Source organism: Diceros bicornis, chromosome 2, assembly GCF_020826845.1.
Source record: "Diceros bicornis minor isolate mBicDic1 chromosome 2, mDicBic1.mat.cur, whole genome shotgun sequence".
Taxonomy (NCBI): Eukaryota; Metazoa; Chordata; class Mammalia; order Perissodactyla; family Rhinocerotidae; genus Diceros; species Diceros bicornis.
In genome coordinates this window covers 18,249,366-18,267,304 of record NC_080741.1, presented here as the reverse complement: position 1 = coordinate 18,267,304, position 17,939 = coordinate 18,249,366, and the positions used below count along the sequence as shown (strand labels likewise).

The 17,939-nt window shown below is 36.9% G+C and overlaps 1 protein-coding gene across 1 annotated transcript in view; it reads right to left on the bottom strand.

Annotated features, from left to right (window-relative positions):
• Positions 1-17,939, bottom strand: part of RYK (receptor like tyrosine kinase) — a 102,546-nt gene that overhangs the window by 34,654 nt on the left and 49,953 nt on the right. Inside the window, exons 6-9 of the mRNA XM_058552871.1 lie at positions 16,887-17,031; positions 8,928-9,028; positions 5,877-6,002; positions 4,512-4,598 (exon numbers count right to left, since the gene is read on the bottom strand). Of these exons, the coding sequence (XP_058408854.1) occupies positions 4,512-4,598; positions 5,877-6,002; positions 8,928-9,028; positions 16,887-17,031 (459 nt within the window). The remainder of the gene's footprint in view (positions 1-4,511; positions 4,599-5,876; positions 6,003-8,927; positions 9,029-16,886; positions 17,032-17,939) is intronic.

Below are 17,939 nucleotides of genomic sequence, written 5' to 3'. Positions count from 1 at the left end.
ACAAATGACCAACAAAATTACAAAATGACTTTCAGCCTCACTCTTAAGCAAAGAAATGCAAATTAAACTAGGAGATGCCATTTTCCCTGTCAGATTGGAAGAAACAAAAAAGTCAGCTACCTGCCAGTCTGGGCAAGAGTGAGGAAGCACGCTCATCAACAGCACCAGGGAGCAAGACCTAACAACATTTTAAATGCGTATACCCCTTCCATCATCAGTCCCACCAGTAAGGGTCCTACTCCACAGATACGTTTGCAGGAGCTCATCTATAGATAATGTAACAAGAATACTGTTCCATTGTAACAGTAAAAAACTCAGAACAACCAAAGCGCCCATCAGCAGAGAACTAGTTAAATTAGCACATCAGAATACTGTGTGGCTACCTTAAAAAAATAAGATTTAGGTCTATACGTACTAACAGAGGAAGATCTCCAAAATATATTAAATTTTAAAAGCAAGGTGCAAACTATGTTTGTGTGATCAGTTGCGTTTTAAAAACAAAATTATATGAAAAATTAGATATACTTGGGTGCATTTTTTTCTTACTCATGGAGAGAACCATAAATTGTTTATGGTGGTTACTTTTAGAGATGGAAGAATTTACATTTTGTACCTTTCTGTCCTGTTTACACTTTGCAGCCTTACAAACATACAATTATAAAAAAATGACCACAGGAGTTCTGACTGGAGATTGTGGCCCATTTTACTGTTTTCTTCTTCTTACCTCTCTTTAGTTAAAAACAAACAAAAACAACTAATAACAAATTAGTAGGAAAAAAATTTAATTTTCCTATAATAGTCAAAATTAGTATAGTTATTCCATTTTATTATTAGCTTCTGAACTCATGGTTTTTGGTCCAAAGTAACAAAAGAAAACTAAAATTGACTTTTAGTTCAATGTTTTTGAAACAAAAACATGATAATGCAATTTACCAGTATCTTCAGTCTACACCTCCAAAAGAATTTTAAACCACCAAATATTTGCACAAATCTACAAGGATTTCTCTTCCTACAGGGACCACTATCTCAATAGTATAGAGGATTTTCTCCACTGTTTGAAAAGAACAGTTCCATTAAGTGAACAGTCTATTTTCATTAGAAAATTGAAAATGAGCTTTAATTTTTTAAAAAATGGTTTTTAGACGTCAAAAACAAAATTAAGAGTACATTGTATCCTTAAAACACTTTCAAAGAAACCAATAACTAATCTGTACGTCAACAACAAAAATAGTGATAATAATTTATAAAGCTTCTGATCAATGCAATGAGATTGAGAAAAAGATATAAAGATTGGCAAAGCCAAGACGTACATCCCAGCCCTACCTAGTAAAATGCTGAACCAACAGTAAAATCCAGACCACTGAACTCAGGCACTATGGTTATGCGTCACATTCACTCTTAAAAGTGGAGCTGTCGAAGCTGAGAAACTGAAAAATTCATTTCCTTCCAAGTCTAACCAGTGGAATCACTCCCTCTTCGACTACTTGTTAGTAGTGTCCCCTTTCCAGACAGCTTTGCTTAGTTAAGACTTTTGTGAATGTGAGATGTGAACGTGAAACGGGTGGACAAACAGCCAAGGACTTGAAACACTGGGTACCTCTCTGGAAAAGGTGCTTCACACCAATGTCTGCTGGAATAAACTCTAGTTGTCTAAAAATAGCTTAAAATTTAGGATCATCTAGTAAATGGCAGCATGTGCCTTTATGACTCTTTCTGTAATCTAAATAATTTTAATGAAATTATGGCCAGTACTATTTGGGGGCTGGAAGGATCTTTTTAGGATTGAAAACTAGTAATAGTTGGGGGTCCGCATCCTGTTAGTAACAGTTTACCTTCCCGTCAACTGGTACGGAGACCCAAGCAAAACAAAAGGTAATTTTAGGATGCGTCGTCTTACGCATAATTTTTTTCAGGTTCTTAACTTTGATAAGCATGTTCTATTAAGCAAGGGACACTTGAATTGGATGATGATCTAAGAAAATTCTGAATTGGAGAAAAAAAATTTTTATCCATATAGTAAGAAAAAATCATTTTCCTGGATTCCTTTTCTAGTCTAGGCTAAGTCTTTTAATTTTACAGAAAGGTCTATTTTCAAGATGTATACATTTGGAAAGAATACTATAAAATAATTTACACTCTAAAAGCTAAAGAACAAAATGACAAAAAAACACATTTCCAAATTGCAAAAAATTAGCAGCTATAAAAGAAAATAACTTAATACCAATAACCTCGAATTAATTATTTTATGGAATTCAATTTCACAGTATTCACTGTGTGAAATTCAGATCCCTAATTTCAATCACCGGAAATTTTTATTGGAATATCCATTAACTCTCTATGCAAAATTATGAATTTTTTAAGAAGCCAAACTCCAATTTCCTGCTTATGCCTAAAGGCAAAGGTCAATGATCTTTTAAAAACTTATTTTTTGCACTTTAAGCTGCACTTCTAATTGTGCAGCATGTATTAAGCACACAGATTTGTGAAAGAACCTTGTCAGCTCTATGTAGCTTCAAATTAAGTAAACAAAAATAACATTCCAAGAGAATAAATCTCAGAGATAATCACGTGGAGTTCTCTCTCTAACAATTTCGAGGCAAGGACTGTGGTCAATGTACTTCCTCTCTGTTTCCCATGCAAACCAAGACCATATCTCGGCTAAGGACTCACTGTGCTTTCTCTTGTTTCCGTCTAGCTCAGAGAGAACATTTTAATTACAGTGGTAAGGCGTAGAAACAACCAAGCGACTACACTACAAGTGTATACGGGAAGAGAAATCTTATCTTGTGAAACAGTCCCAGTATCTACATTGTATTTTCTTATCACTAGTATTTCCTTCTTTCCCCTCTTACAACCACAAATCAACCCAATTCTGTGAAGAAACGTCTTTGGCTAATTCAAGATTCATTCAGAACAAAGTAATAATAGCCCAGTTCTAAACTGTCCATAGAATATTTACAAACCCCAGAATAAATATTAGAATTACGGGGAAATGTTTCCTTAAGAAAATGGGGAAAGTGTAACAAAAGGCAGAAGTTATTAAGCCCAGGGTTCAAATTTCACATTTACAAAAAGTAATATGTAAAACATCCGTCAAAACTAGTCACAAAACCCACTGGGACGTAACCTAAATATTAGCCTTTAAAAGTATTTTGGGGTTAGGAGAGGTGGGTCAATACAATAAATAGCACGTTAAACCATTTGTTTAGAAAAGATAAAAGGTGTGTGTGTGTGTGTGTGTGTGTGTGTGTGTGTGTGTGTAGCATTCTTAACCAAGCAATTTTGCTAAATTAAAAGAAATCAAATTCCAAAGATTTTTTGTTAGATTAGCATAATCCAACTTTTTAGAAACAATAAACATAAATCCTTCATACTTTCCATGAATTCTGTTAAGTAAATTTAGAAACATAAGTTCTTATACATTAACTTTAAATGCTTCATAAAAGTGTCACCTCCTACTCATAAAACTGAATTTAATTTTTCCCTCAATTTCTGCATTCAAAATGCTAAATTTGTTTTTCCAAAATTAATATCTTGTCATATCAACCTATATCAGACACTGTCAGACATTAAGCACCCTATCAATTACCACATTTTTCTTTCTCTTAAAAAGAACACATAGACTTAAACTAAGAATTATTTAACCTTTTACAAACATCAATTATAAATAATTAAAACTGTAATATTTTAAAAGGTCTTGCTAATTTACCAGTATTAGGGAAGAAGCCATATATAAATAATATTCTAGTATATTTTGATAGAGAATCTCTTAACTGAAAAATTTACATAAATCAGTAAGTGAAAAATTAGGCATCACATTTCTCCCAAAGGAGAATATGTGAAAATAAATATTATGTTCATGAAAACATAAACCAGTGCTACCTTTTAGAAAACAATCTGACAATATCTATGAAAATTTTAAACGTAAACACTAAACACCTCTTGGGGCAGCAAGTCCAACTATGGCTGTACCTGCAAAACTATACCAAGAAATACACACACACACACACACGGATATTTTCTGCAACATTATATGTAATAGCAAAAAAAAGGGGGGGTGGGGAATGGGAGGAAGGTAAACAGTGGCTGTTCACACCAGGTACTGTGGGTCTTGGGGTCATTTTTTTTTTCTTTATAGTTCTCAGTCTCTCAGTAATGGGGGGGTGGAGAACAGGGAAAACTAGTAATGTTTTTTAAGAGGGAAAAATCAAAGAATTTTAACCTAGGAAAAACACAGTAATAGAGATAGCAACAATGAAGTCAAGTGGATGCAGTTTAACTAGAAGCCTGAGTAATATCTAACAAACGTTTAATGTCTTAAATTATTAGACTTCTGTTTTCTATACCTAATGAGAACAACCCAAGTCTCCTAAAAAGTTAGCTTCATATGAGCTCAATTAACACGGACTGATTTAAAGGTCTGGCACACACTAAGAATCTGAGACAGAATTTTGCTGGCATGAGCCACCTTAGGAAAGCATTACGGAAACAATACGGGGAAAAACCCCTACCTTTAACTGTTTTTACAAATGCTTGTTTTTCTTTATTTGGATCTTTTTCATCTACTAAAATCCCATGGAAAATACGCCCAAAAGTACCTAAAAAGAAAAATAATAATTAATAGGATCATATGATAACCTTCACAAAATTATAAGCACAAAAAACTTTCTGGCATGATATAACTCAAAATAAATATAACAAGGGCCTATGTGATCGACAACATCACTCTAGTCCTAGAGCAAAAAGACCCAAATCTTTGTTTTTTAATGACTATTAGAAGTTCTTCATAATTATGAAATAACTTGCTTTTAGAAATACCATATTTAAACTAAGTATATGAGAATTCTTTCTGAATTATCCTAAATAAACCTATGATACAGCCAGGAGCACTGGAGAACAGTAATGGGGTGTCCATACAGGCATGTATGAGTTTCTAGGCTTAGAAAGCAATGACAAAGGAGAAAAATGGACTCTCCTCATACATTCAAAAACAGACAAAAAAAAAAAAAAATCTGCTTCTGTTAATTACTATTTGCCACTGGGGACAGTTCAAGCCCCTCACTTAGCTGTGACTGACCTACACGCATCCCAAACAACAGCTGAACTCGGAAAGACTCATACACACCCAAAACACACTCCAAACTCAGGTATGGAAGGGGGAAAAGGTAATTCTCTATTTAACAACTGGAAAAGTTCAATGAAGTATTTTGTTATTAATTTCTGTTCTCCTCTTTCAGCATCTCTCCAATCAACGCCCTAAAATTCAAGAAAGAAAGCAAGGAGCAGCAATTGAGGAAGGGAAGGGTCCTAAACTCTATCAAATATGTCTTACGTGTTAGTTCATTTAGTGTACATCATTTTCTCTAATCTTCATAACTAGTCAAAGAGTAGACAATGTAGTCCAAATTTACAGAAGAGGAAACTGGACATGGAAGACATTAAGTGATTTCTCCAAGGTCACACAGGTAACAAATCGTGAGACTGGGACTGGAATGCCAAAGCCCACACGTGCTCCTTCTGCTAGAACCCCACACTGTCTGTCACAGAGAAAATTAGTGAGAATATTTCAAAGAGGCCTGCTAGGCAGTGATCATCTTTAAACAAGAACTACACAGAAAATACACTTAAGGGTAACAAATACTAATATATATGCTTTCATACACTTGAAAATCACAAAATTGCACCAAAGCCATGTGAAAGCAAATTAAAGATCTAAAGAAAGGGAAAATGAAAATCAGTTATAAAGGAAATAAACTGTGCACGGCTTTCTATCCCAAGACACAAAACGAAATGAAATTCTTAAAATTTGAAACAAAAAAATTTTTATAGTGCTAACATTAAATCTTCCTTGAAAAACATTTTGAGATAGTAAATACCTTCTTGGAGTACATCTTTTAGAGTTATCCTCTCCCTGGAGATTGCTATATCCTTCACCTTGGCTTTGGCCTCCAAAAGAGTGACACTTCTCAGGTCGTTCTTCTCTATCCGCAAAGTAGGATAACCTGAGGAGCCAACAAAGCCAAACCAAGAAACATAAATACCCTTACTACGGCATCAGGGTCAACTAGTTCAGTTAGAACCTCAGGACTCGAGTCACAGGAAGGAATGAATGTAAAGATCATAAACAGAAAAAGGTACACACATGAACAGGGAGAAGTACTTATGAAGGCCATACTAAGTTTTAGAGAAACACTTTCCACCTACCCCAAAATCTTAAAATGCAGATTTAAAACAAGAAACACTAAAATTAATATTACCATTACCACCACTTCGACTGCCTTTCAGCCAAATGAAACAAAGCTTTTACTCACAGAATTTAATTTAATCCCTCTTATGGACTATTTTTCTCCAAAAAGATTTTATAATGTACTCTCCTAACAAAGGAACTTTTCCAATGAAGAGATGTTTTTTAATCATTCTGCTATTCATACAGCCTAGTCACACCACTGTGAGATTCCTATTTGTTTTTGAATTCCCTTAATTCCCATTGATTCTTATACAATGACAGCAAACACAAAATTTCTAGCCATAAATTACAATTTTCATTCCAAGTAAAAAATGTTGGACTAAAAGGAAGATCCAGTGTTACCAAGTAGAAATTGGAATGGTATCTCTAATGGTTTATTTGTTTTGGTAGATATTGGGAAGAAAAATCCCTAAGGAATTAGTGGACCTAGAAAATGATCATCAGTGGCTGCTAGAACTACATGAAAGGCTTTGGGGAACTTTATAATGGATGGATTAGGCTGACAACACCTGATTCCATTGATCAGCAGTTTGACGTGATATGTCTAGGTGTGTGAGTATATGCAAGTATTTGTATATGCTTAATCCCACCTGGAGTTCTCGGAGTTTCATGGATCTGTGGTCTGTTGTGTTTTGTTATTGTGGAAAATCCTTGGCCATTATGTCTTCAACTATTTTTTCTACTCTTTTCTTTTCCTTTTTTTATTTATAAACAAATATATTTTCATTGAGTTTTTAAAAAGTTTTTATCATACATAATAAATGAATTATCTCTCTCCTTAAGGTAATGCCCACAAAAACAAGTAAATTTCTTACTGACAGTAACTAAAAAATTTTTAAAATAAATAATTGTATTTCCACTGACTTAAAAAAAAAAAAGTTTTCTGCTTTTAGCATATATAATAATTGAATTATCTACCTCTTTAAGGTTACAGCCACAATCAAGAATTGACTCTAACGAGCAAAACTTGACATCTAAACATTAAAAGCAATGATGTGTTTCTTCTGAACAGCTTGATTTACTTTCACATCCATCTTATTTTCTGAAGAGCATATATTTCTTTCTTTTGTCGTTGGTGATGCTAACTGCTGTTATGATTTCTTTTAATCTAGAGCGCCCCCTCCTCCCCTTTTCTTTTTCTTGCCACTGTCTCACTGAAGAAACTCGGTCAGTTATCCTGGAGAATGTCTGGCATCTGCTTCTCTGAGTATCATTTAACTTGTTCCTCTACCCCTGTACTTCTTATAAACTGTCAGTCAGTCCCACAGCCTTGATTAGATCCAGGTTAACTCCTGGAAGGGAGGGGGAGACAGGACTACTCCCTGGGTGGCACATCACATGTGGGAGTACAAAACATCTAGTTGTCCTACTATTAGTGATGCTAGGTTTCATTAGTGGATTCAGGCGGTGACAGTCTGATCCTCAAATGGCAAAGTTCCCCATTTCCCTTTGTTTGTACAGTTTTAAACACTGATGATCTTTTCCTGATTCAAATATTTTATTAGGGGTTGCAAATATGTTTTCTAATTCTATCATTCCTTCCATATTTATTACTGAGATTCTTCTGTAAAGAAACACTCTCCCTCATCAACCAGCACTATCTGGTTACCCTGAAATACAGTTCATGCAGCCAGTTGCTGGTGCCTTAGCTGCCTCTTACAATGCTCAATTTTTTTTAAAAGTATCATTATAAACTCAAGGATTTTTACACATTTTACGTTTCAATCCAGTGCAGTCGTTATTCTTTTTGATGCTCAAATGGCCCCATCTTTGGGAGCTCTTCAATTCCTTAGCAGCTTCCTTAATTTTTGGCTCAGCAACATTTCACAGGTTTATCTTGTACCCTCCAGACCCAGTCCTGGAATCATCCATTTCTCTGAAGAATCCTGGTTCTTTCTAATGCGAAACAGTATTTAAAGACCACAACAGGGCACTGGGTGAAGGACAGATATTCTTAATCTTAGTTTACTAAACAATAAATGTCAGCCCAAGGAAGATAACAGCAAACTGCCTACAAGAACCTAACTAAGCAATGGCCCCACTGAGTCAAGCCCTGACTCACGGCCCACTCTTCATCCCGATGATATGTTTATTATTTGTGTGATGACTGATTCCTCATTAAGTCTAAATTATACTCTAAGAATGATTATCTTTCCACAAACATCTACATATTACCCTGTAAAAACTTTCATCAAAATCCTGTCCCAAAAAAAGGAAATCAGATCCCATGCTCTCAATTCTAATGGCAGCTAGCTTCCTATTATGATTAGAAAACAATGTAAAGTCCTTAACATAGCCCATAAGACCATCAAACAATTCATTAAAATCCAAGTCTCTGTCTTCATTCAGCTCAATGGCTTATTTTATCTAACTACCTGAAAATCTTCCTTCTGAATTTTTGTAGAAGTGATTCAGTAGCCCTTTTAATGTAATTAATCTAGGGAAATCTCCCAAAATTAATTCTAGCAATTAAACTTAGATTTTATTTTTAATACTCCGATTTTAGAATGTTTCATTCAATGCTCTAGAAAGCAAAGTTGAAGATCAAGCCTAATTCTGCAAGTTAGACACTAGGTACACAGTATGGTACACATGTCCCACAAGTATCTAATCACACAGGACCACTGACAGACCACAGACAACTTGAGTAAATCATTTTTAGAATTAAATTAACTCTTACTGGTGATAGGAGTTGCATTGTTGGGCGTGTCGGCTCTCAGATACTGAGTCGTCTGGGTAGATGGCTGAGACAGCCCTTGGGAACTACTGCTGGCACTGATGCTGCAAACAATTTTTAAGAGAGAAATATTTGGCAAGTCAGCTTCAATGAGAAATTTCCTTTTCCCATACATACAAAATGCATATAGCTGTTATAACCAGCTTAAAATCCTGATGGAGATCACAATAATGCATGGATCTCCATCACAAATGTTCCATAGTGAAATTTTAATCTACCTCATAATGTAAAGCTCTATTTATTCTTTCCTTTCTATCTCCACAATCATCAAGCAGGTTCATCTTACCAAAGTCATTCAGAAATGTAGTGGCTAGTCCTCAGACACCGTAGATAGCAATCCTGAACCTCACATAACCATACGTTAGGGAACAATTATGTATCATCTCTTAGGGAAAGAGCCCAAGCCATTCAATTAGACTGCTTTTAAGAAAAGGAGTAGAAAGACAGGCCTCTTTTAATGATGGTCCAAAATCAAAGAGCCTACAGGTGTGGGAAGATGCTGACAAGCTCAAAGCTTGGGAAGGGTATCATATGTGGTTCAAGTTTGTTTAAGCACATGCATTTTGCTTCTTCCCCAATCCCACCTTTTTAGAACTTATCAGAAATCTCTAGTACTTGAAGCATTCCATTACACCATATTCTTTAAATAATACAGGAGACCCAGAAGATGGTAGGCTCAAATAACTGCTAACCCTGTATTCAAAATCACTACAAATTAATGCCCCTCAAATGTGTATTTTTGTCTTTTCAGTGGGTAACAACCTCATCCCAGGTCACCCTTGGGCACATTCCAGTTTCCCTGCCTCAGCCCTTGAATTCTGCAGCAGTGAGGTGAAGCATAGAAATTCAGCATGAAGAGTGAAATCAGATGGGAGGAAGTTATCCCGGACCCTCAGGACCGGCTTTCCATGCCTCCCTTAGCTACAGGATCAGCAGAGTCCAATCAGAGGCTCCCAACTTTCCTAAATATGCAAAGTCATTTGACTGACCACACTCCACACAAGAGATCTATATTTTCAAATCCTGGTAATTAAAAAAAATATGTAATGACTAAAAGCTGCTATTCAAGAATTGATCTATATGAGTCTACACATGTAGTGGGTATGGAGCAGTACAGTGAAGAGATGAAGAGCATAACCCTTGAAATCAAAACTGCCAGCACTGCCATTTACTAGCTGTATGATCTCAGGCAAACTAACGCTTCTGCAGCCTCAAATTCCTCATGGATAAAATGAGCATAACATTACCTCCTGCAACATTGCTAAAAGGATTACATGACAAATATGTAAGTAAAGCATTTAGGACAGTGCCTTGTCCTCAAACATACATCTACAAATTACTGTTTCTAATTATTTTTATTATTGCTAATATTATGCATCCCCAATCTTTAGAATGATAAGAAACCATAGGACACCTGTTTTTGGAGTTCTGAGTACTACTCAAAGATCAGACTAGAAACCAATGTTGTTAACAGTCCAAGATTCAATAATGGGGAGGGAAGAGAAGCATTACCATCCCCAAAGGGAGTGGAATAAAGGACTTCAACTTACCCATAAAATGGGATTAAGAAGACTTACCCACCACCCCAGAATTTGTGTGACGCTCAAGTTGTATAATATATGTGAGAGTACTACTTAAATATTACCTCCAATATACTGATGGTTGAATAAATGCCCAGACCCCAAATTATTTACTAGTTATTGTGTTTCTCTCCAGTAACTGAACAGTAGGTGGCACTCTTGTACCACCTCAGAATTCTTGAAAACACTGGGCGGGCACACAGGCAAAGATGTTATGAGTACATCCACGTCAATTTTTCATTCATTCAGCAGATATTTACTGGATCCCTACGATCAGCAAAGCACTATGTTAAGCGGTCAGAACAAACCTTCTTTGAAATCCCAGACTTACTGCTATGAGAGAAGCAGGGAGCAGATGGAGATCTCCCCCGACACCTATTAAATCAGTATCTACATAGTTACATCACAGGAGGTGGAAAATGAGATAAAAATGTACATTTGCTAGCACTTAACAGTTTAAAATCACTCTAAATAAATGACTTCATTTGATTTTCATAAGCAAGTAAGATTAGTTATGGAGATATTAACCCTGCTCTAGAGTTGAAGTTAGAATTTAGGGCAAAGATCATCATTTTTCTTCAGAGCACTTACTATAATTTTACTTTTCTATTTTTCCATTTAACTCATTTATTTGTTTAGTCATTCAACAAATATTTATTAAGTGTCTATTACATGCCAGGTACTGTGCTGGGTGCTGGGGATGCAGCAGTGAACGTAACAGATAAAAACACCCACCCTCACGAAGCCTCCACTCCAGCAGGGGCTTCTTATTTAACACCTCTCTTGCCCAAGCAGACTATAAACTCCCTGAGGGCAGGAAAAAGTGCCTGTTTGTTCCCTGCCGCTCCAGCAGTTAAGCCAGGGCTTGGCACAACAGGACCCAGTGGGCCCAACCGAGCCTCCATGAGAGCTCAGTAAATACTTACTGGATCAATCAATTAATGAACAGAGAGAACCACACTTCCTTGGGATACAAAGACCTAAACCAGACAGAAGAGTTGCTTCTTACAATTGCAACAAAAAGAATAAAATACCTAGGCATAAACTTAACCAAAGAGGTGAAAGAACTATACACGGAAAACTATAAAACATTGCTGAAAGAAACTGAAGAAGACACAAAGAAATGGAAAGATATTCTGTGCTCTTGGATTGGAAGAATTAACATAGTTAAGATGTCCATACTTCCTAAAGCAATCTATAGATTCAATGCAATCCCTATCAAAGTTCCAACAACATTTTTCACAGAAATAGAACAAAGAATCCTAAAATTTATATAGAACAACAAAAGACCCCGAATAGCTAAAGGAATCCTGAGAAAAAAGAACAAAGCTGGAGGTATCACACTCCCTGATTTCAAAATATACTACAAAGCTATAGTAACCAAAACAGCATGGTACTGGCACAAAAACAGACACACAGATCAATGGAAAAGAATCGAAAGCCCAGAAAGAAACCCACACATCTATGGATAGCTAATCTCTGACAAAGGAGCCAAGAACATACAATGGAGAAAAGAAAGTCTCTTCAACAAATGGTGTTGGGAAAACTGGATAGCCACATGCAAAAAAATGAAAGTAGACCCTTACCTTACAACATACACAAAAATTAACTCCAAATGGATTAAAGACTTGAATGTAAGACCTGAAACTATAAAACTTCTAGAAGAAAACATAGGCAGTACTCTCTTCGACATCAGTCTTAGCAACATATTTTCAAGCACCATGTCTGACCAGGCAAGAGAAACAATAGAAAAAATAAACAAATGGGACTACATCAAACTAAAAAGCTTCTGCACAGCAAAGGAAACCATCAAGAAAGCAAAAAGACAGCCTAACAATTGGGAGAAGATATTTGCAAACCATACATCTGATAAGGGCTTAATCTCCAAAATATATAAAGAACTCATGCATCTCAATGACAAAAAAACTACCAACCCAATTAAAAAATGGGCAAAAGACCTGAACAGACATTTCCCCAAAGAAGATATACAGATGGCCAACAGACACATGAAAAGATGTTCAAAATCATTAACTATCAGGGAAATGCAAATCAAAACTACAATGAGATATCACCTCATGCCCGTCAGAATGGCTATAATTAACAAGACAGGAAACAACATATGTTGGAGAGGATGTGGAGAGAAGGGAACTCTCATACACTGCTGGCGGGAGTGCAAACTGGTGCAGCCACTATGGAAAACAGTATGGAGATTCCTCAAAAAATCAAGGATAGAACTACCATATGATCCAGCTATTCCACTGCTGGGTATTTATCCAAAGAACTTGAAAACACCAATGCGTAAAGATACATGCACCCCTGTGTTCATTGCAGCGTTATTCACAATAGCCAAGACTTGGAAGCAACCTAAGTGCCCATCAAGGGACGAATGGATAAAGAAGAGGTGGTATACACACAATGGAATACTACTCAGCCATAAGAAACGATGAAATCCAGCCATTTGTGACAACATGGATGGACATTGAGGGTATTATGCAAAGTGAAATAAGTCAGAGGGAGAAGGTCAAATACCGTATGATTTCCTTCATTAAGTAGTAGATAATAACAACAATAAACAAACACATAGAGACAGAGATTGGATTGGTGGTTACCAGAGGGGAAGGGGGGACGGAGGAGGGCAAAAGGGATAATTCGGCACATGTGTGTGGTGATGGGTTGTAATTAGTATTTGGGTGATGAACATGATGTAATCTATGCAGAAATAGAAGTGTAATCTATGCAGAAATAGAAGTATAATGATGTACACCTGAAATTTATACAATGTTGTAAACCAGTGTTACTGCAATAAACAAAAAATTTAAAAAAATAAAATAAAAAAATAAAAAGGGAGATAAGCATTAGAAAATTGTTCAAGAGATATGAGCAAAAGAGAGTGAGCCCTTCTCTTTGATGATGATAAAGGATTTCAAGAATTGAAAAAAGGTAAAAAAAAAAAAAAAAAAAAAAAAAGAGTTGCTTCTGACATGAGCTGTTGATATATATTGAAAGAGGCCAAGAATTATTGGCATAAAAAAATGGTTTTTTGCCTTTCTCTACTCATTTTTCTTTCAACAAATTCTTCATTCAACAGATACCTGTTAGGCATTGGTTACAGAAACAAACAAAGAGAAATAAAAGTGACCTTGTCACCAGTAATAGTGAGGGTAGAGGGGTAATGGAGATAATGGAAAATGAAGACACTGCCAAATAACAAGCTGAAGTATCCCACAAAAGAGGAAGGAACTTTCCTACAGTCATAGACTAATAGGGAAAGACTACAGGGTGGACAGGCTGCAGATCCATCCCTCCGTGGAAGGACTTTAGAGTAAATGTGGAGAGAAGCTCTGCCTCTCCAGGGAAGACTCACCTGGCCTAACACAGAGATTGAAAAGATCAACTTACAGTGTCAGGTGAGGGAAAGCCACACACATGGGTTCCAACTGCCCCTTGCATGGCACATCTTAGGCAGTTTTATTCTCTGCCTCTAAAGAAGCTCTGTGTATAAGAGGACTCTGGCTCCTGAGTGCCTAGAATTGAAGAACTCTACCATCCCTCCCAAGGAATTCCATGGCGTCATAGGTTCCATGAAACCACACAGGACTGTTTTGAGAATTAAGGGAATTAGTGGATGCAAAGCACATGGAACAGCGCCTGGTATACAGCAAGTGCTTTATACAATTAAAATATTGAGTTATTACAATACAGCTATTACAATAATGAGTCCCTCCTGCTGCTCTGCCCTGGTCCTAGCAGTGCAATCCTGGAAAAGTTATTTAACCTCTTTAAGCCTGTTCTTCATCTTTAAAACAAGGGCAGTATCATACCCACAGGTTGCTATGAGTGTCAAGTAAGATAATACATGTAAAGTGCTTGGCCCAGGACTGGTAAAGAGAAAACACTTGATAAAATGGCAGCCACTGTTATCTCAGTGGCCCCTATGCAGAGACAAGCAGCAAGGGTCTTAAATGCTATTAGATTACTGGATGGGAACTTTCTAGTCACCACTGTTAACTTGCCTGGCATGTAATAAATAATGGCTAATAGATTAGGAAAGAGCTGAAGAAGAAATTAGCCCATCACTACTAGCACACTGCACCTTTCTGAAAACAAAAATCATAATAATGGCACTTACTAGATATGGCGATGCGTTCTAAGAGCTTACAGCATTATTTCATTAAAACTTGACAACATCCCTACTAAGTAGGCGTCATTATTATCTTTGCTTTATAGATGAGGAAAATTGAGACATAAAGAGGCCACATAACTTACTCTATCTATGCTACAAAGCTAGTAAGTAGAATAGCCAGAATTCAGAGATGCTCTTGCTCCAGAGTCCATGCTCTTAACTACTAGGCTATGCTCTGAAAATATGTGAGAATAGAAGTTGCTTTTATTCAATGTCTGGAAACCTTCACCTGAAAACTAGCGAGAACTGGAGCACCAATTCATGAGTGGTAACTGATTATTTCAGCAGGCAAAGGTATATGGTCCCATGGAATCTGAAAGTTCTTGCACGACTCTGGCCTACGTGGGCTCACAGCCCTAGCACACATGCAAGCATTCAAGGAAAATGTGTGGATCAAGACTGACTTTTAAATGTCATTCTCTGCAGTGACCCCTGTAACTCTACGTGTACCCTTTCTCCACGTCCTATCAAAATGGTCCTGTGACTTCATTTCCCCTGGGGTCCTTCCAAATGCCATTTCTTCCTCTACAAAACCTAACTTCAACACCACCATAAACATACAACATATTCTGAAACATGTCACCCACGTATTTCTTTTCTCATTCTTATCTCATTTCTCTACTGAGATAAAGAAAGTTAAACAGTGGGGACAGAGAGTATTTAGTGTCAGATACTGAATCCAACCAGGCTCCCTGTCCCCTTGTGTTTTGTTTATGCCACAAATATGCTTACCTACTGTATGTATGACACTGTGTAGGACTGGGGATTCAGCAATGACTAAGGCACACTGCTCTCTAATTGGAAAAAGCTTACATTCTAGTAAGAGAGACAAGTACATAAAAAATGATTATAGATGGAAAAAGAGAGACAGAGGGAGAGAAAGAAAGACAAAGAGACAGAGAGAAGAGAGAAATGGATAGTCGGGAGGCTTCGAAAAGACTTCATGAAAGAGAAGACTTCATGAAAGAGATGGCAATGGAGTTGAAATCTGAAGAACAGACAGGGTTCGGACCGGTGGAAAATTCAGGGAGTCCTGTGGACAGAAGGAAAGCATGAACAAAAGTCCTGAAGGGCACAGTGTAGGGCAAAGCGAGGACCAAGTAATTATCTGACTGCAGCATAAGTAAGGATATGGTAAGAAGGAAAGAAAGGTTCAAAGAGCATGGGGGATACGTCTCCACATAAAGCAGGGCTGGGAAAGCCAAGTCATGAAGCTGGGAACGTCTTCAGTCAGCAAGTGGAAAGTACTGGAGGAGGGAAATGAGAATCATGTACTGGGAGAATAAACCTGTCTATCACTCCTTCTTTACCTGTCACCCTATCCTGAATATAATGTCCTCTTTGTCATCTCTGACTCGCCAGGCTGGGACAAGCACCTTTTGTATTCCCACACTATAAAACACATATCACAATCATCAAATTTACAAACTTTTATAATTACGGGTTAATGTCAAAGATTAAATACTTGAAGCCATAAACGTATATCATTAATTTTTTTATTCCCAGCACTTAACATAATATCTAACCCAGTGTATCTCGAAGGCTACTTATTAGAAACATCCAGGAAGTTCTAAGAAAAATACTGATGCCCAAACACCACCCCAGACCAATTACATCAGAATCTCTGCAAGGTGGGACTCAAGTACTGACAAGTTTTAAAAGCTTACCCATGACTCTAATGTGCAACCAGGTTGAGAACCAATGGTTTAAATCATAGCAGATTCTCAACAGATGTGTACTAGATGGGTGGATGGATGGATGGGTGGGTGGGTGGGTGGCTGGATGGATGGATGGATAATGATGGAGGGATAAACTAGGAGGAAGAAACAGGGCTATTTTAAAAAGGTACTAGGCATCTGGAATAGTTATGTTGAAGGGGATGGGAAAAAAATTGATATCCACTTCTTCCCCACGAACTAATAAACTGTAATTTCTGACATTACAAGTAAAAAAAACCTAAAAACAGAGAAACACAATGGCAGTAATGACAACAGTAATTTTTCCCTTGGCTAGGCTTGATCATCCTTCCTCCTTCCCCTGTACCACTGTGCACCAGTGTGCATGGGTATGGGTGTGGGCTCCCATGTAAATGCAATTAACTGCTTTTATTTTTTTACTTTCCCAAAATATGTACAATACCTGTCATCCAGTTCAATCCTTTTCATACTATGAAGGTGCAAAACAGCTAATATTATTGCTACAAGGAATATCACTGCACAGCAAACCCCCACACTGATATAAAACACACGTGTAGATGTGGTTGGAGCTGCATGTACAGGATCATCTGAAATAAAAATGAAAAGCACATTAAACTTTTTAGACAAATATCATCAATTGCTTTGTGATCCAATATACACAATGAGTATCCTGTTCTTTGTAAAAAAAGATTTTCTTTTCATGTGTCCATTCTTTGATAAGATAGTTACCAGTAGTATGTGGATGTAAGTTCAAGCAATTTTTAAAATATTTTTGTTGTACTTTAAAAAAAACCAAGTTTTAAATAGAACTTTTGGTTAACATGCATAAAAGTCATAAGTGTGGGCCAGCCCGGTGGTGCGGTGGTTAAGTTCGCATGCTCCACTTTGACGGCCTGGGGTTTGCAGGTTCAGATTGCGGGTGCGGACCTATGCACCGCTTGTCAAGCCATGCTGCGGCAGGCATCCCACATATAACAAAAGTAGAGGAAGATGGGCACAGATGTTAGCCCAGGGCCAATCTTCCTCAGAAAAAAAAAAAAGTCATAAGTAGTATACTTATAATAAACCATCTTATAGCAGTGCTGTCCAACAGAACTTTCTGCAGTGATGGAAATGTCCTATAGTGCGTTGTCTAATACAGTAGCCACTGAGGACCTGCAGCTATTAAGCACTTGAAATGTAGCTAGTACAACTGAGGAACTGAAGTTTTAATTTTATTTCATTTTAATTAATTTAAAGTTAACCAGCCACATGTGGATAGTATTTACCATCCTGGACAGTGCAGATCTACAGACCCTTCACGCGTCCTCAACAGTGATGCCTGGAGTGGAGAGATCAGATACCTTTGTCGCCAACAACCACTGACTCACAAGAGAAGGAATATACAACAAAGTGACCCACAAGTTTAAAAAAAATACACTTTTAATCTTTTTCTCTTTTGAGAGTACCAAATTATTTTGCTTATCTGTTTTTAAAGATAAAAGCAGGAAAACAA